Here is a 20100-nt window from a genome sequence, read left to right as displayed (position 1 = left end):
TGTATTATTCTTATACAAGACATGCAAATTCAAAAACAAAATCCATTTTGTTTGATCATCTTACATAATCTTTCTTATAGTACTCATTGCCCAGATAAGCTAAAATAATGGAAATAAGTAGTTGCTTTACAAGTCATCATGTGACATGGCGCTTAAAAACAGTGGGTGCTTCACATTTCTTTAAATATGCTTCCGATCCTAACCAACACCTCTGTATGAAGTAATTTTAAAAATTCAAGTATTCCTTAGCTGCGTCAGGTGTGCATTTAACTGGCGTTATATTCTGTAGGACTCCAGAAATACACCGAAAGATTCCTGAATATTGTTATTGAGAAGCACACGTATCTTCAGATGACTGTCACCTCCCTATTCTTTCTCTTGATGCAGTCCAAAGCCAGGCTACGTGGTCCTGGCTTCCTTGGGCTCTCAACAGGAGGTGTCACTGGTTGCGAGGGTGTGGCTGGTCTAAGTCCCTCCTTCTTTAAAAGTTCAAGAAGCTCTGCCTTCTCAAGCTCCGCCCTCTCCAGCTCTTGTCTGCGTGCTCTCTCTGCACCCAGTAGAATACGGACGTCTGACATCACACGGGACAGCTGGCCCTTTAAACGAGCACACACACAATGCATAGTGATATGAAGAGCACTATGTAATATATTTTCTTATAAAACAGGAATTTTATTGTCCCGTCCACACATATCGTACCTTAAGTTCATCTACTTCACTTCTCAGCAAACTCTCTTTTTGCACCATGTGCCGTCTTTGAGAATCCAGACGGGATTCCATTTCATGTCTCACCTCTTCAACTTTGCATTCTAACTCTGCCCTATAGCAAAACATAGACATATTTACTCACTTGTTAACTTGTTAACTTAACATCTACTATGTCATGTTCTACCTGAGCATGTCCAGCTCGGCTCGTAGCTCAGATACACAGTTGTGTTGGGCTTCCTCTGTGTTTAGGATCGTGTAACCACAGCCACTCGTGCAAACTCTGCTGTTGTACTCACACACGCACAGGTGAGCTTCTAGTGAACGACGTGACACCTGAACCGGGCAACCTGAATGGTGCCACAAATAGACAGAAGACATTATCACAGATAGTCATTGATAAAAAAGTGAGAAGAAAGAACAACAAAACGTTAAAAAAGTGCAGAGAAAATAGCACTAGATCACACAGAGTGCACAACACACAGAAACAGACGGTGTACCTACCACAGCGGTAACACAAGTACTCGCCACCTGTATATTTATATACATACACACAAATTTACAGAATTAGGCTAAACCCCATTTTATTCAAAAACCTTAGTTAACCATGGTTACTATAGTAAAGTTGAAAGTAATTTTTGTCATAGGGATTGCCTGCCTGAGGGGGTCCCTCATTAATAATTAAATCTGCGTTTACTCAAGTACATCGACACTTTATTGTGTATGCGTGTTTGAATGAGATTAATTCTGCGCTACATCTACCATCTGTTCCCCCAAGACAAGCTATACGTTTGAATGCTTTTCTCATAAAATGTTGCATGCATGTTTGTATATGTGCGTACCTGCATTACTGCAGTTCAGCAGAGTGTAGTCACACTGTTGCTCATGCCTGTGAATAGACTCCAGAGCACATATGACCTCACAACCTTGTGGCCTGAACAAGCACCTCACCTGCAGCCTTGCCAAATCATTCCTCATGTATCTGCAGAACAAATGATATGCAAAAGATGTACAAGTTATCCCATTACTTACAAGCAATACTGCTTTTTACATCAAATAGATGTGCATCATACCTGAATAGTGGACGAAGGTGTGCGATGTCTAAAGGTAAGCGGTCTTCTGGACAGTTGTTATGGTGGATGAGCCATCCATGAATGCAGGAACTGCAGAAGGCATGTTCACAAGGAGCCTGCAAAGGATCTTCTAACACATCCCGACACACACAGCACAGCAGACCCTCGTTCACGTAACCCACAAAGCGTTCCAGATCGTAACCCATCCTAGAGTTATTACATGTTACCAATATACCACTGTCAATCCCATTTTAATTGTATTACATAATGCATATATTTGTATTTATAAATAGGTGTATATAAAATAGAAACTGTTAAAGTATCAAATATGTAGCATAACAGCATATATTACAAAAAAAAAACAATATACAAAGGTTAAACTTCTTACCTGACAGAGTCAGTGGTATCCCCTCTTCCCTTCTCTCAGGTATGGTTGATGCAGGTGTAGGGGTCAGTTGCCGTGGAAACAGCCAGGTGGCAGCTGTTGGACTAAAAGATGAGTGTGGGTGGAGTTATGATAATTCACTAGGGAGGTGATTCTAGGAGATGAGATCAACTTGGTTAATTAAATGGAGAAAAAATATGTTTTAATGTGTTGAATAGAGAAAAACATGTGAAATGCAATTCATGGAGCCACTTTGAAACGCAACTTAAACTCTTAAACTTAACACAATCTATTGTTTTTAGGTTTGCATCAGCAAACACCTGACGAAATCCCTCAGCGAGACCCTCTGGGAAATGCATGCTGTGATTGAACAAGCATGCACACACAACTGAAGACAAATAGACTCTTAGGTACACGCACAATGAAACATATCAGAAAATACAAATCACACACCCTGGCACACCCTAGATAAAACACTGGTGTGGTAAGATTTGATCTTGTAAAACTAATGTCAGAGTGCATTCAAACTTGCATCATTATAAAATGTATTCTTTCAGTAGTTATTCAGCAGTTATGCACAATGTTTTAATGGACCTGATACATAAAGTGCATGTCTGTGAATAACAGTAAGATCAAGATTTTAGCATTGACTTGCATCCTGTTGACTTTCCACTAAAACTTCCTCTTAAAAGTAACAGGTGACCTATGCAAATGTTTCTGCACCTGTCTACACACATGAGGAGTATAAACATTTGATCTTCACAGTAGGAGGCCAACATGTGTCTTTATATAGCATTAAACACAAAGTTATTGCTTTGCTATAATGTGGAGCTCCAGCTAAAAACTACATGCTGCATGCTTGTCATTTAAATGTAGATTCAATATTATATAATATTATCTATATGTATAATCAGGAACATATTTTATCTGTGGTTGTGTGTGTGTCTGTGTCTGTCTGTCACTCTCACTGACTAAAATAATGTCTGTTCTTAATGGCTGCGGTGGGATTAGACAGGATTACAGTTTCCCACACTGTGATTGGATTATTTGCTACATAGCAACACAGTAGCTTCACTTTCAGACATGCAGCAATATAAAACATTGATAAAAACTTGCATCTGGCAAGTTTAAAAAAAGTTACAACAGTTGTTGATATGCTAAATACCTAGAGTAAAATAAAATAATGACAAGGCAATCAATCCTTAAAGTCATGTAGTACTAAAAAGCAAACTAAAGTACAAAACTATTTATTTTATGTACAACATGTGTTATTAACTCATCCCTACAGTCCAGATAATGAATAGAAACCGAAAATTAAGATATATGAATGATAATGAATATAAAAAGTATTTGCAAGAATGTAAGTATAATTTGTTTAGATCAAATAAGAAAAAACAATTAAAGTTCCAAATGTTTAGATGTCAAAACTGTAATAGTGCAAAAGTCATTGGGTCATGATTGCTGTCCCTGAATCAAACACAAGGGTAACAATTATTAACATAACTAAAGGTTGCATTCAGTACTTGCCTGTTTGATAAGTGATGGTTGACAAAAATCAAAACAGTCAGACGTCTTCTGTATTTGCTTCATTCATCTTTTTTAAAGATTTACAGTGTGGTCTCTGTGACAGCAGTCTTGATTTTTGCTTCTCGTAAGCTCCGCCCCTTTCTGTGACACCGTGCTTTAGCCAATTACAGTGAATTTGCGTCACATCCGCGGGAGGCTTGATATTTTCGAGGGAGTTTTACAAAACAAACCATCATTGACAGATTAAGACGCACGATTTATAGTAAGATATTAATATACTGCGACATATTACCTCTATACGTGTAGTATTTTAAAGCATTTAAAGTTTTTTTTAAAGAATTTAAAGTCGAAAACAGAGAACTTACTCGACTTACTTCATTTACCTCGCCAGTTGTAATACAACGTTATCATAAAATTGAGGCGGTCGGCATAGATATTAGCCTTAATGTTTCATTGTGTTATGAATGTTATATTACTGTTTGTTACAGGTAACTGGCTGGTAGACGTGTTGCCTTAACAAAGAGTATGCGCAGGTCTGGAGCTCCGAGTCAGCTCGGCGGCAATGCTGCAAAGAAACCGCGGTTTATGCCTCCCTTATCGAGGGTTGAATCAGGATCATCACTACCATTACCTGCATCGACGCCGACATTAGGAAATGTGCTGCTTAGTAAGGTAAAGACAATAAATAAAGTCAGTAATTATGTATATTTAACTATATTTTATATCTGCTGCTATATATTGTCTTTCTGCTGCTATATGTTATCTTTATGTGTGCTATTACAATGTTTACATCTGCGTTATAAGAATATGTAAGTTATGATAATAATATAAATAAAATAATTGTAATCTTATTTGTAAGACAAGTATATGATTTATAAGCAGGCAGCAGTCCATTTTACTTTCAGTGTCATTATTTTGATGGTTGCATTGTGTTTAACAGTCGTGTATATTAATACAGGTCCAGATGTGTTTGAGTAGTGGAGATGCTTCAGCTGTGTCTAAAGCTCCAGCAGGCAATAAGGCTTTAGCCAGAGTCTTGAGTGCTCTTCCTCAGGGGGAATGTAAGGAAAACAACTTAAGATCATCATCATCATCATCTGACTTTTCTGAAGCAGAGCAATTAACAGACAAAGACAGCTGCTCGGTACAGCCAAGCACTCATGCCAACTCTATGTCTACCGGTAAGAACTGACACTTTCATATTTGTGTTTGTTTCAACATAAATACTTAAAGATGTCATTAATAATTTTACTACAATACCCAGCCGGCATTTCAACATTGATTTTTAAGCATTTTATTAACCTTTTGCAATTGTTTACCATTCACCATTGTTTCAAAGTTGTATCAACGTTGAACAAACAACTGATGTTATTTCAGCTAAATTTCAACGTTGAAGGTCAGTCATATGCCTGCTGGGTAGCTTCTTTTGCTTTCTTTCTTTTACATAGTTATTTTGCTATATGCATTGTTAGAAATATCAAAGAAGTGCATTTATAAAAAATGATGTGTTATGGTTTTATATGCAATACACAAAACTCATAGCTGTTGATTATGATTTTGACGTATAAATATGCACTTGCTTTGGCATGTGCTATAAGTTACTTTTCAAATGTTTATTATGAAATTTGAATTTTTTTTTTTTTCATGAATACATGCAGGGAGTTTTTTTGTCATGTAGGGAGTTAAATAGATCAGGGGTTCTTAAAGTGGGATCTGGTGACCCCTGGTGGTCTGCAATCCATATCCGGGGAATAATAATTATGCTAAAAAAATAGGCTGTATTTAAAGCAGATTTTAATCTAATGATTGTGACATATCTTAATAAATTGTCATAAATCACTCACTTCACTCAGAGCACAGTGAACACTTAATCCTTCTGCTCAATAATACAATTTTTTTAAAAGCATATGCTTAATATGCTTTCATAATAATTAGGGGATTCATAGGGGATTCATAACATTTCTGAGGATTCATAATCCTTGGAAATGTTCTTCCTTGTAAGGAGTCACTGACCCAAAAAAGTTGAGGAACAATGTAGCTACTAGATGACCATATATATATATATATATATATATATATATATATATATATATATATATATATATATATATATATATATATATATATATATATATATATATATATATATATATATATATATATATATATATATTTGTTTGCTCAGTTACATATGGCAAGGTTTCTGTACTTCAATGCTTTTTATTCCTGTGGTTGGTGAACACTAATGCATTATTTTTTATCAAAACATTTTTCAACACTATTAAAATCATTTGACGCATATAACATTTAAACGTACAATTACAGACAACAATTCACATTTTTGTATTCAAATTTAATATGAAAGCTTATTAACAGTTCTGTTACTCATGCACAGACCAGTTTGACATAACTGTGAGCACTATCGCGCGCGCACAGACACACCAGAAACACATAAACAAAGCGATCGCGATAACTGAGACTTTGAACATGCTAAAACGTTGTTAAATAGGTAATAGATGTGCGTGCAAAAAATGGTGTTCCTGTCATCGTCGTGGGTTTGATTATTAAGGAACACAAATACCTCATGTTTTAAAAGCGTAACACACCCATCTGATGGTACAAACATATCTGTGGCTGACAAGCGTTTAACTTAATCACATTATTATATTATTGTGTAGCTCCAAAACGACGATTTAGAAGGGTAAAGTTAACTTTAAACGTCCTTTTATTTTAAACTTCGCAAACTATGGCAGATTAAGATTGAAATTCACAAAAACGTTCAGATAGAGGTCGGATTAAACACAAGAAAACCTCCCCTCCTTTAGCTTCGGCTTTGAGCGAAACTAACCAATCAGCGCACACGGTCCGCTTGATTGACATGTGGTCGGTGTCCGCTTACTCGAGCGCTGTTCAGACGTATGCACGTGTCTTTTCATGTTTCCCACAGCAGTGGGCAGACAGAGTCTCGCGCTTACACCCTAAACGCGGTCGGTTTTAAATATAACTTAACGTTTAGAGACACACATTAGTTCTCTCACGATAAAAAAGCACAACGTACAGATGCTTTTATGAGCATGCATGAGAGAACTGCGCTGTGTTTTCCAGTCTAATGTAGTCGGGTTTGTTATGTAGGTCAGACCAGGCTTAAGCAGCTTTACTGAACCTGCGTCAGCTTAAAGCAGACATATCATGCTTTTAAATCTGTCCTTTTTACATATAAATCATCTATTTGTGGTCTATGTAAAGCGAAACTGCAATGCTTGGGTCTGAATTCCTCATTATTATAGCCCCACAGGCCCCCTTTCTACCCCTTTTCTGATGTGCATCTGAGAGCAACTCGTTTTGGTACTGTCTTTTTAAATGCACGTCATACCCTGCCCCCTCTCCAGGTTGCAGAGGTGACACTCGGTTAAACTCCACCCCGTTCGGCCATTTTTGTAGTTTTATAGCAGAGATACGATTATCTAGCTGCACAGAAACTTTTTATTTACTCGTTATTCACAAAATGTCAACAACGGAAGACTTGTCCATCCAGCCTTATATGTTCGCGCCAGAGTCGGAAACGGACTGAGAGGAAAATGAAGACGACGAACCTGCAGAACAACGTCTTCATATTGAGGTATCGCAATGGTGTGAGGCTGCAGCCTCCGGAGGTCGCATATCTAGGCTGCATGCGTCATCAAGACGGTCTTATTTCAGAATATTAACAATTATAAAGTTTACTATTATTCTTAGTTAATCGTAAGTTGTTGTAATATGCTCATGACTTGCAAATGTAATGCTCAGTTAACTTAAACCAGGCTTGATGCCCAAAAGCGATCTCCGCAGGCTGCAGCCTTCGGAGTGAGAAACAGCACTGCTAAACCATGACCACCGTGTACTTTACTTTTTTACTTTAAGTTATAAACTGCTTACCGAAGTGCTCTGCTCGTCGTCTCCAAAGAAAGAAGTAATTGACCCCTCAATCAGACGAAGTCTATCGGTAAATCCTTCTTTATACTGGCGGAGATTGGTGAAGTAGTTATCCTTAAAGTGCCTCGGGCACACAAAAATGACTTTATCCACAGATGTGAGTACATTTCTTACGCTCTCGTAACTTCTGCATCCTTGAGCTTGGACTACAATATCGCAGCGAGAAATATAAAATGGCGGATTGCTCGTAGTGTTGGGCTGGAAGTCGATGTCCTTATTTAGCAGTTCCGCTGCAAATACTGTGACGTAATTGTTCAAAAAACGTAATAGATAATAGAAAAATCAGAACCGGTTGGAAAATATGACCAAAACAGAATATAAAGATATCAACAAAGCACCTGAAGAGATTAATTTCAACTTTTATGTACTTATAAACACTACAAATATACAACAAAATGCATTTAAGAGCCAAGAAAAGTGGATTTAGCATGATATGTCTCCTTTAAGCTAAAAGGAATTCCAGCAAAGCCCTCCCCGGGTAGGCGTGGGCCTAATCGAGGCTGGCCTAGTTAAGCCTGATTCTTTTTCAAACGTCCCTGTGTGCTTAGGAGCCGGTTTGTGCATGTGTGTGTTGTTTAATCGAGGCAAGCAGTGCAGCAGCCTGCTCACACAAGTGAGTGTCCTCCAGAATAAGATACAGCATACAAGACACAGGAAAGCGAAGAAGAGAAGACAGAGTCTAGAGCATTGAGACCAGCCTAAAAAGCAAGATGTCTTCCATATACATGACAAACAGCATGGTTGGCAAGGCACGCTCCTCAAACTTCACCCTGTCTGAAAAACTGGATCTTCTGCGTCTGGTCCAGCCTCACATACACATTTTGGAGGAGCACACCAACAAGCATGCCGTGATTGTGGATAAGAACCGATCCTGGGACAGCATAGCGGAGCGCTATAATAGTTTGGGAGGCGAGAGACCACCAAGAACGGCTCAGGGCCTTCGGACTCTCTATAAACGACTTAAAGAAAGTGCAAAACAGGAGGTTCTTCAGCGAAGCCACGCCCAGCCTGCATACAGAAGCAGCATCTCAGAGCCAACCAAACGTATCATGGAAATGATTCCTCAACTCTTTCATGTGGGGGACAAAGATCAAAGTGCACTTCACAGGTGAGATCGAGCATACACCTATTTTCCTGCCACATGCTTCCCCCACACATTTACAGATAATCACATAAACAAAACTGACATACATTATAAGGTGACATTTTATAAAACATACATACTTACTATATCTATGCATACACACTCAAACATACTTGTATATGCCAAAATATCATTGGCATCAAGGAGATAATTTTATTGGTTATTACATTTTTATAACAGCATCTAGCTGGTCAGAAATGTTCTGACATTTAAGGCGGCTGCTTTCACACTTATCCAGTTTAGCAGTATTTTTAGACAGACATCATCTTTAGCAGTTCAGTTTGCTGTTTCTGCTGTCTGTGGTTTAAACACGTGTTGCAGTCACACACACACACTTAAGTCTTTTCACTGTGTGTCCTGTCCCAGAGGTAAGCTTGGTGTACTGTGGGGATTTGGATGTCATTAACTGTATTTCTGATGCTGGGCTAATGACAGGTTTGCCAGTATAGTTACTTTACACTGTCAGCTCAAAATCTGCCTCAGCCTCAATGACAAAAGAAAGGTCTCACAGTCTTTTTTGTCATTTATAACCATGAGTCAAATTTTGCAAAGAGCTGCGGAGGTGGATAATCTCATTCAGATTTATTAGTAAATCTATTTCCATAAGTATTGTGGCAGTACCATGGTACAATGATTGTATCAGGTAATAAAACCATGGTAATTTAACATTGACCATGCTACTGAAATACATGTGCACTCAGGTCAACATTAAAAGTACCCATGGTAGCACCATAGTAGTTTTTAGTACTTTTTTTTAGATGTTAGGCATTTTTATTTGTTTAAATAAAAAAACATACAAACAAATTTTCTGAAAGTATTCATCAAAGTTTATATTTTCTTTATAAATTGTTCATATGCTAACATTACACATGTTTTTGTGCTAGGCTTCAGTTCAAAAGGATTTCTCGAGTGCTAGAGCAGCCAGGCAGTAGTCTGTCCGTCCAAGTGTTGTCGGGATATCCACCCGATGAAGTCGTAAGGGAAGAGTCAGAGGATGTGAAGCCGCCGCCTGATATCCAACTGATTACGACACACAGTTCGCCAGGTACTTCCCCAAGCAGTCAGCCCCTCCACGGACAGAACGAGAGAGAAAATGAGGTGGTTGAAGATGAGGAAGATGAGGATTTGGTTTCCCATGTGTATGCGGCCTCTCTCTCTCCGTGCCCCTCCTCCGTACACTTGCCGCTCTCACCATCAGCACCTGCCCCTAGGCAGAGTCTTTATCATAGGGGCAGGGTAGCTTTCAAAAGTCCTGTGTTTGAGGCTGAAATGTTGCAGATGATGCGAGAGGAACATGAGCTGCTTCTGGCCAATCATAGAAAGCTTGGGCTATATCTGGAAGAGAAGAGAGAGGGGCTTAAACGAAAGCAACAATTGGAGGAGGAGCTTCTGAGGTCAAAGGTCAAAGTGGAGAAACTGAGGGTCGCCAGACTTCGCCATGGGCTGCCAACGATGTAACACGTAACGTCGTGTATAAAATGTAGCAAAAAGGGAACAACTTTGGTGTTGCTGAACTAACCATGTGTTATAAGGCTGGTATTATGCAGACTTGTTTATACAGTCCTACAGTTCTTTCATGTTTGTACAGGTTTTTATTCGGTTCATGTTTGAACAAGGTTTACTCTCATGGCTGTGGGAGGAATTACTGTTTTTGTGTGTGAATGCGTGATTGGACAAGCAATTTTTTGTATGTTGTCACCAATAAAATTGTATTTTGATTTTTCAAAGTTTTCCGTATATATTTCTTTGTTGTGCCTCACATTTCAACTAGCGACATTCAAATCACGTTCGATGCATAGCAGCAGTATAAAATATTAACTTGCTCTGCTAATAAATTTTGTGTAGACATTATGTGTAGTGTCTTATGTTTATTCAGTGAATTTCTTTACATGCCTGGTTTTAAAGCTTCACTTAGCAACTTTTGCCTCAATATTGCCATTTCTGTTTGCTTTTTACTTTATGTACTTATCTCTATGCGAGTTGAGAAGTCAAAAGACAGTATTTCTTGCACAGCCCTTTGTCTGCTGAACTTATTATATATTATTATGAGCTTACTATCGTGAATCAGGGAATTTTTATATCTGCTCAACAACTTATTTGATAAAATACATAGAAAATAAATAAAAAACAGTGCATGTTGTCCATATGTCAGCGTGGGTTTACTCCGGGTTCTCCGGTTTCCTTCCACAGTCCAAAAACATGCAGCTTAGGGGAATTGGAGATGCCAAATTGCCCCTCCCCCAACATATGGATTAACTTGTGTGGATCAACTTGTATACGGATTAACCAGTTCTCGCAATGAATATATAGCCTTAGATAAACAAGCAAGCAAACAAACAAACAATTAAATTACATTTTATTTATACAGTGCTTATAACAATTGTTTAATTGTTTCAAATGCACGAGAAAACACAGAAAAATCGTAAGCATGAGCGGTTTAGATTAACCATACTAGCGAGCGTAATAATAATGTAACGTATATAAGAGGGTGCAAAGTTAAGCCAATGTCAGCAAACATCCCAGGGGTTGATAAAACTCCCTAGGAGAAAAACCCTGTGGGAAAAGTCCTAGGAGGGAAAAAAACCCTGAAAGAGAGCCAGGCATAGCTGATTCTATAGAGAGGATATATTATATAATAGGTACAATTTTATGGGAATTAAAACAAACAATTAAAATATGGATTGCAGCTTTAAAAATTAGCACATTTATAACTTAACCCATTTAAATATGATTTAGCATAGACTGTTTTTTTGTAATGTAACAACTTAGTCATGTATTGATTTATTTTTAAAGTGCACTACTATAGTGTTATGTGGTGCAAGGCATCATCAAGGAAGCATAAGCGGTGGGAGGGCGACGCTGTGCTGATTGCGAAGGGGCGGAGTGTTGTGCTCAAAGACATGGAGGGACGGGACATTGGACGAGGTTAGTCTACCACGGTGCAAACAAGCAATGCAATAGCTATTGTTTGATGTGTAGTATTGTAAAGATTTTTTTATATTTGTATTTAAATGTACATTAAAAATAAAGAGTAATTACTCACACAATATTATTTTAAAACAGATTTTGTTTAGGTCTATGTTTAAATCTAAATTTGTCTGTTAGGATCAGGCTATAAAGCCTCTGAATTGGAGAGTCTGTCTGAGGGTCAGACTCTTAATGTGGGAGGAAAACAAATTGAGGTAATGGGAGTCATTTCCGATGAAGACTACGTCAAGGGCCGTTGTTTCCAAGATGCAACTGTCGAGACGTCTGCAGAGGCAATTGTAAAGGCTCCTGTATATCGACCACTGGCCAAATCCTTTACAAGACCCGCACTTAAAGGAGCGCTACAAGATTTCACCCCTGAAGGGGCCCCATGTAAACCCAAACATGACCCGAATGCACCAGGTACAGCTCACATTCAATCTACTGTAATGCTGCATTCACACCCAACGCGAATAGAGAATCTGGCATGAATTTTTTCAATGTAAAGACATGTTTTTTTTAGCACATTTTTTGCAGCGCGAATGAGGTGTTTAGCGTGGCGCCGTAGACGCGAATCCACCTCATTCGCGCATCTAGTTTGCGCAAAAGACAAGAATTGGCGTCTGACCCCCAAATTTAAATTTTTTTACTTTGCAATTTGCATCGTTTTAACCAATCAGGAGCCTGCTTGCTGCCCCGGGTCACTCATATAACATGGAGGAACAACTGATATTTCGCATCAATTTAGCTTCAAACGCTTGCTTTTTACACGCGTCTATTTCACTCTGGATGCGCGAATGAATTCAAAATGTTCAAGCGGCAAACTAGATGCAAATTTTTGCTCTATTTGCGTTTTGTGTGAACGCACCATAATACAGCAGGTATAATTTATTGTCCCACCATCTCAGTTCACAGATGCCTACTTTTACCTGATCAGAAAATACATAGCCCATTGTTTGCTTGTCCGCAGGAGCTCTTGTGATGCCACGGCCAACCACTGATCACCAGTGGCTAAATAATAAATCTGGTTCTCCACTGGTGGATGTGGTCGTGGACCCTCACCTGACCAATCATCTTCGGCCACATCAGAAAGAGGGCGTGGTCTTTCTTTATGAATGCTTAATGGGAATGAGGTTAAAATCATAATTTGTACATTTATACATGTTTAACTTCTCTTTGTGCATTTGTTTAATCATGCATTTTTTTTGCGCATGTACATGTTTGTGTGTATATTACAGATTGGCTGGCCGCTGTGGGGCAATTTTGGCAGACGAGATGGGGCTTGGGAAGACCCTACAGTGTGTTTGTGTGCTGTGGACACTACTGAGACAGGGTCCCTACGGGGGACGGTCTTTAATTAAGAGAGCGCTTGTGGTGTGTCCAGGTAGTTTGGTGAAGAACTGGGCTGCTGAGTTTAATAAGTGGCTGGGGAGAGAGAGGATCAGCGTTTACACCGTAGACCAGGTGTGTACATGTTGTTTGTGTTTAATGATGGATGGATTGAGCACTGAGCAGTACTTTTCCAACTAGTAATTTTATTTGAATCATAAATGTGTTGTTTATGTAGGATCACCGCGTGGAGGAGTTTGCGTCTTCTCCAATTTACTCTGTGATGGTGATCAGTTATGAGATGTTGCTGCGCTCTGTGGACAGATTGAAAGAGCTGGACTTTGGAGTGCTAGTCTGCGATGAAGGACATCGACTCAAAAACAGCAATATCAAAACATCTGGTGCACTCACTGCTCTTTCATGTCAAAGGCGCCTTATATTAACAGGTTTATTTTACTTTATTCTGTACATTTAGACACATGCACTTAGAATTTATGTAAATGAAAGATAAAAAATAATAACATTATGTTTTTTTTTGGTATTATGACAGGCACTCCAGTGCAGAACGATCTGCAGGAGTTTTATTCCATTGTCGAATTTGTAAATCCAGGAATTCTGGGAACATCTGCAGCCTACAGAAAGATTTATGAAGAACCCATTCTCAGATCTCGACAGCCCTCCTGCACAGAGGTATACCATACCGAAACATATTCAGATGGCAGTGATCTGTTGTTTAGCATGCATGCTCTGTGTCTGACACATTGAGTCATGGTGCTCATATGGGAGACACCACTCTTCTTTGTCTATAAAAAAATCAAAACAGATGGTCTTTAGATATGAGCATGGTTTATTCACCCAGATGACTTGCACGGTCTGAGTAATGCATCTGTCTTTGCTCTGTTTGTTTCAGGAGGAGAGATTTATTGGAGAGGAGCGTGCCGCTGAGCTCTTCCGTCTAACAGGGGTGTTTACGCTGCGACGCACGCAGGAGATCATCAATCAGTATTTGTCAGAGAGGATCGAGTGGACTGTATTTTGCAAACCCACCGAACTGCAGCTGCGTCTGTATGGAGTCCTGCTGGCCACACGTCCCATCAAAGCCTGCCTTTCCAGTGCCGGCATACACTCTTACACGCACAGCCCACACCTTGCATGCATCAACGCTCTTAAGAAACTCTGCAATCACCCCGGGCTGCTCTATAATACTCTACAAGTATGCAACACTGAATGATGCGTTTGTGGTTTGCATATTTATACAATGAAGTATACCTGGGGCAATGTTATCTTGCTTTTAATCTGACTAATGCTGCTCTTTGATTGCTTCAGGAAAAGACGAATGAGATGTTCGAAGATGAAATGATGGAGCTTTTTCCTGAAGGCTACTCCACGGGTGCTTTCAGCACTGCAGACTCTGGGAAGCTTCTAGTGCTAACAGATCTTCTGTCTGCAATCCAGGATGTCAATCGCAAAGACAGGTACACAAACAAATTCACCAACTGATTACAGATGTCATCGCATTTATTTAGATGCATGGATCTTTTGCATTTTTGAAAAAAAAGTTTAGCCAAGAAACAAAAATTATCTTACTGTATCTGTATGTCTTCTTTTCTTCATTTGTAGGTTTTATCCAAAAATACCCTTACGAAAATTAAGCATGGTTTTGCTAATAGTAATCAACACACCAAAAAAACATATTCACTACACATTTAACACAAAAAAACATGGTTAATTTTTGGAAGGGTACTGTCATTTTATGTTTGGAAAGCACATAAACAATCATAAAACTACTCCAAATGACTCAAAGACAATAAGTCAATAAATGTCACCTAAAGTGAAAAGTGGATTGGTCTCTCTCTCTCTCTCTCTTTCTAGGGTTGTTTTGGTGTCTAACTACACACAAACTCTTGACTTGCTGCAAAATGTCTGTGATCACATTGGCTACAAATGGTGTCGGCTCGATGGACAGACGCCTGTTGTTCAGCGACAACGAATTGTTGATTCTTTTAACAGTCCACATTCTTCCAACTTCCTGTTGCTTCTCAGCTCTAAGGCTGGAGGGGTGGGGCTTAACCTTATTGGTGCCTCCCATCTTGTTTTATACGATTTAGACTGGAATCCAGCCAATGACATACAGGTCAGTGAACATCTGTTTTAACACAATGTACAATATATGGAAAGCACAAAAGTTTTTTTTTTGCCAAATAAGTTATTTTAAGGAGGACTAGAAAGCATAATTTGGTCAACCTTACATTACATTTACATTTATGCATTTGGCAGACACTTTATTCCAAAGCGACTTACATTATATGGTTTACATTTGTTTTATCAGTATGTGTGTTCAAACCCATGATCTTTTGTGCTGCTAACACAATGCTATAGAGGAGCACCTTCATTTGCAGGATACCATGTTTTGAGTCAACATCCTTATTTGTCATAGAACAATGCTGTTATGTTTGGGTTAGGTTTAGTGGTAATGTTTGGAACTGGCTTTTACACCATCCGACCAACCCACTTTTTCCTGCTAGTTCGGCTAAAGAAATTTGCTAGTGATTAAACTTGCTGATGGAATAATAAAAAATCAAAGATTGCAGACAACTTTCAATTTGTTGAAAAGGCTGAATGGCTGTGAATGGAGAAAGTGCTTTTTGCCCCAAAAATGATGTAGTTCCAGCTTCTACCATCAGGTGATAAAGCTAACAGCTGCTTTTTATATTCCTACATGCTCTTCTACTTGCACCTTTAATGGTGACCACTAGATGGCAGAGAGTCCAAACAATCCAACACAATGTGGATTTGCTCAAGCTGTATTTACTTCTGAAAAGACCTTTGTAATGATATCTCATCTCAGAGTCATTTTGTTTTTCAGCCACAGTGAATGTTTTTTTTTATCTCTTAGGCCATGGCACGAGTGTGGCGAGACGGACAGAAGAAAACAGTTCACATCTACAGGCTACTTACAACAGGTAATAAACATCAGCATATGGCACAGAAAACATGAGCCATCAGCGCAAGCAACCCCTCTTTCAAAACATAAATGTTGCTGTTTTGTTATGACTGCACAACGTCAAGTAGTAAAAAAACATGTCGTAGGCTTTCATCAATCGTGAGACAAACTTTCTGCCAGGCTGTATGTTATGATACCCATCACATGATGAAACACATTCTTTATTATAGCTAAAAGCTTTCAGTGTTATGATTTTTATAAATGTAAAGCATTTGTGCACGTTTCTCTTGTAGGTTCTATAGAAGAGAAGATCTATCAGAGACAGGTGAGTAAACAGGGGCTTTCTGGTACAGTGGTCGACATGACCAAAAAGGCTGAGCATATTAGCTTTTCTGCGGAAGAGCTGCGGGACCTTTTTACTTTTGAGCCAAATACCACCTGTCTCACTCATGATCTACTGGGCTGCCAGTGTGCCGGTGATGGAAACACACCAGGTAAATAAAAACCCACAGATGATCTATCAATATATTTCTCTTCAATATATAACATATTGTTTTTTTTTTAGAATATATAATTTCTTGCTTATTTATTTTAAATGTGATTTTATGTGATTTTATTACATCAGGTGTTGTGAATGAGGTAAATGAAGAGACTGGAAGGGCATGTCAACTCGGTCGCCATGTTAATAGCGCAGCAGCATTTCCCCAACGTGTCAGCATGTCTGAGCTCATGCAATGGAGGCATTTCGCTGGAACCGTCCAATCATACGATGACATTTACTTAAATCGTGCTTGTAGCCATGTTACGTATGCCTTTCAGAGCACCACTTCAAATTCCCAAACCACAGTATAAACTTTTTTATTTACTTATACTTACAAACACACCACCCTCATGTTTTTTTGTAAATCTTTTATGTGAAATATGTGCTGTTAATAAATGTGTCCTTGTATATATTAACATCTATCTTTGTTGTATGCATCAGCAGTTGTTTGACCATTTAGGAAACACCTAAATGTGGGAATCTTCACCACTAGGCAAATTGATTTACAGAAATAACCAGAAAAAAATGACATTATTAAAAAACATTACTGTAAAACACAGGAAAGGTGTCTATCAGAGGTAATGTAATCATCTGTCTTTGTGTTCAGCAGAACAAAGACATTTATTAAGGTTTGGGTGAGTAAATGATGACACAATTTTTAGTTTTGGGTGAACTATCCCTTTAATGAAACAGATTTCACGCACTGATCAGGCTATGCCCTACAGTACATTTTATCCCAGGTAAGGGGTTTTCTTTGTCACAAAATGAAATTAATTCCTGAAACCCCCCTTGACTGTGTTATGCATGGCCAGTGGCATAATGCTTTTTAGTAAAGACCAGAATTGCTCAATTATTAAAGGGACATTCCACTTTTTAAAAAAATATGCTCATTTTCCAGCTCCCCTAGAGTTAACATTTGATTTTTACCACTTTGTAATCCATTTAGCTGATCTCCGGGTCTGGCTCTAGCACTTTTAGCATAGCTTAGCCCTATCCATTAAATCTGATTAGACCATTAGCATCACGCTAAAAAATAACCAAAGAGTTTCAATATTTTTCCTATTTAAAACTTTACTCTTCTGTAGTTACATCGTGTACTAAGACCGACAGATATGGTTTGGACCATGCTCTCATTCTGGTGTATTAATCAAGGACTTTGCTGCTGTTACATGGCTACAGTAGGCGTAGTGATATTACTCACTGCCGAAAATAGTCCCCTGCCATTGAAAGTAACCAATGGGACAATTTTCTCTGGACTCACAGCCTGTAAGTTAACGTCTGTTAGCATTGCATTGTGAGCAAATCTTTCAAACATGGTAGGGAGCGTCACATTTCCGGCTGATCTCAGAGGTATTCAGGCCAATCACAATGTACAGATTAGCTGGCCAATCAGGGACATAGCAATTTTCAAATCGATGAGTTTTGTCGAAAATCCGGAAGAAAGGGAAATTTGAAACTACAAAAATGTACAGTGTGTGGAAATATACCAAATACACAAAATAATGTTTTTTTTTATAGCAATGATTATGTGCACTTTAATATAAAATGTACAGTCATATAAGCGAGTATATCGCCATTTTTTATTTTACCTTTAGTTTATTTATAATTCTGGATTTGCATTATCCCTTTTGTATTAGGGGTGGACATGTGTGCCCATCCATATTAGGTAAACATTTTTGCATTTTGCAGATGCTTTTATCCAAAGCGACTTGCAGTGCATTATCAGGTATGCATTTTTATCAGTATGTGTGTTCATTGGGTTCAAACCTATGACATTTTGCACTGCTAACGCAATGCTCTACTACTAAACTATACAGGAGCACTTAAGCTATTAAATTATTTCCATATTTCAACATCTTTATTTTTTACAGTGCTGATGGGCTACATTAAAGATATCGACCTAAGAAGAATCTTTGAACATGATGGTGCTGGTTGAAAAAAATAGTTCATGTAATGCAGTTACTCTCTGAATCCATACCAGCATTAGTGAAACAGCAACACTGACAACAGGAATCAGAAATGACAAAGCAAGCGCAAAAATAATCAACAGGAAATCGGCTCACCAGATTTTTGACTTATTGACATATCAAACCCGCTGCATGTTTGTTGCTGCTGTTTATTAACAGTGTTTAAATGAATGCATAATTAATCATAAGTCTGTTATATGATGGCTGAGTCAGTGATGTTTATGTGAGTTGTGCATAGTTTAAGTGTTGGAGATGCTGTTAGTCACACGCTTGTGTGCATGAGCTGCCTCTTGAGAGCCTATAACACTGTCCAGGCTGTAATAATGTCATCTTAGCAACTGTTACCCCAGTAACTTCATACAATGTTTATTCAGTCAGCAGGTATGTATGTGCTGCTGAGCCTGCCAACACTTTACTGCAAGTAGGCTATCGTCAGTTCTTGTACGATGAAGGCACAAATAGTTGTATGGATAACTGATGTTTTTAAGACTGCTGATCAGTAACCACATAATATTTGAATCTGCATCGCATTATGACCAATCTGTAGACGATCCTTGTAGTGGACACCATTCATTGGAGGGTTAAGTTTGACAGAGATATACAAGGGTTTGGTGTTGCAAGGTCAGGTTTTAGGAGTTAAATCTCTTTGTGTCTAATCTGTCTTATTGGGGTGTTTGCTCTCCAAGACTAAAGTAACTCATCCCTCATTTCCTGGCCCAGCTACAGTTCAGTGCGTTGGAATCAACGGTCAGCTTCGGTCTCCACTTAATTGTGTGAAAATACAAATAGGAAACCTTATTTTATGGAAACTACAGTGATGAAAAGGTGTTTGCCTCATCAGCATGCATCATGTGTGATAGTTTTAGAAGTATGTTGATGCATCAGGACCGGGGCTAGGTTGCACCAGCAGTTTGTGAGGACTAACTTTAAGAGGGCCATATAGTGCACATTAGGGTTTTGTAACTTTTTCCTAATTTGGTTGCACGACCATATTTAAACCCAATGAAAATGCTGTGGCAGGCCTGATAATCATAATACAGTTGTTTTAAACCAAGGACCATGCTGTAGGCTATTGTGTTTGATGTTAGTGCATGAGTCATGCAAATTATCTATAAAGCACCTTTTCAAGCCGTTTGTTTACCTCTTTCCCACTCTCCTGGCTTGTGATCTCCAATGGCCTATTTCTGATGCGCTCTTAGAGTCGAATGAATGATTGAGGGTTTAAGGAGGTAATCCTGCACTCTGCTGAGATTTCTCTTATCCGTCCAATCCTTTCATCTATATCAGTTCTGAATATAAAACGGTCATCATAATCCAGCAATTACATTAATAACTCATAATCTGTTATTTTGTCCTCTTTGAGGAGCACACAGAATTAATGTCTTCTACATGACAGTATTGATTTGCATGTTTGTGCATGCATGAGCATCTGTGGTGTTGTACACTGTAAACCTCTCTGTGCTCTTATGCATCATCACTGTAATGTTTATTTGCATGCTGGGAAATATTAAAGGGACTGTAATGCTGTCTATTGAGAATAAGTCTT

At 38.6% G+C, this 20100-nt stretch overlaps 3 protein-coding genes across 4 annotated transcripts; 2 read left to right on the top strand and 1 right to left on the bottom strand.

Annotated features, from left to right (window-relative positions):
• Positions 1–22: 22 nt before the first annotated feature.
• rnf41l (ring finger protein 41, like) lies at positions 23–2315 on the bottom strand. 2 transcript variants are annotated; one of them, XM_065260845.2, is made up of 6 exons: positions 2167–2315; positions 1779–1985; positions 1548–1687; positions 893–1055; positions 700–820; positions 23–596 (listed from the first exon to the last, which is right to left on the bottom strand). In XM_065260845.2, the coding sequence occupies exons 2-6, from the start codon at positions 1982–1984 to the stop codon at positions 348–350; spliced, it is 879 nt and encodes a 292-aa protein (XP_065116917.1). In that variant the 5' UTR covers position 1985; positions 2167–2315; the 3' UTR covers positions 23–347. The 2 variants fall into 2 exon arrangements, with proteins under 2 accessions (XP_065116917.1, XP_073667697.1); XM_073811596.1 differs by having other exon boundaries at positions 1779–2315.
• Positions 2316–3881: 1566 nt separating this feature from the next.
• rad54b (RAD54 homolog B) lies at positions 3882–17045 on the top strand. The gene is made up of 15 exons (XM_065245536.2): positions 3882–3952; positions 4179–4362; positions 4649–4871; positions 11600–11731; positions 11912–12196; positions 12744–12906; positions 13012–13237; positions 13341–13548; positions 13653–13792; positions 14013–14315; positions 14429–14577; positions 14975–15236; positions 15999–16065; positions 16340–16540; positions 16672–17045. The coding sequence occupies exons 2-15, from the start codon at positions 4216–4218 to the stop codon at positions 16896–16898; spliced, it is 2733 nt and encodes a 910-aa protein (XP_065101608.2). The 5' UTR covers positions 3882–3952; positions 4179–4215; the 3' UTR covers positions 16899–17045.
• fsbp (fibrinogen silencer binding protein) lies at positions 8111–10628 on the top strand. Its single transcript, XM_065260840.2, has 2 exons — positions 8111–8770; positions 9691–10628. Exons 1-2 carry the CDS (start codon positions 8373–8375, stop codon positions 10262–10264), a joined length of 972 nt encoding a protein of 323 aa, XP_065116912.1. The 5' UTR covers positions 8111–8372; the 3' UTR covers positions 10265–10628.
• Positions 17046–20100: the final 3055 nt, after the last annotated feature.

This window comes from Paramisgurnus dabryanus, chromosome 13, assembly GCF_030506205.2.
Source record: "Paramisgurnus dabryanus chromosome 13, PD_genome_1.1, whole genome shotgun sequence".
Classification (NCBI taxonomy): Eukaryota; Metazoa; Chordata; class Actinopteri; order Cypriniformes; family Cobitidae; genus Paramisgurnus; species Paramisgurnus dabryanus.
Note: the sequence above shows the minus strand (reverse complement) of the source record. Positions and strands in the feature narration are given on the sequence as shown.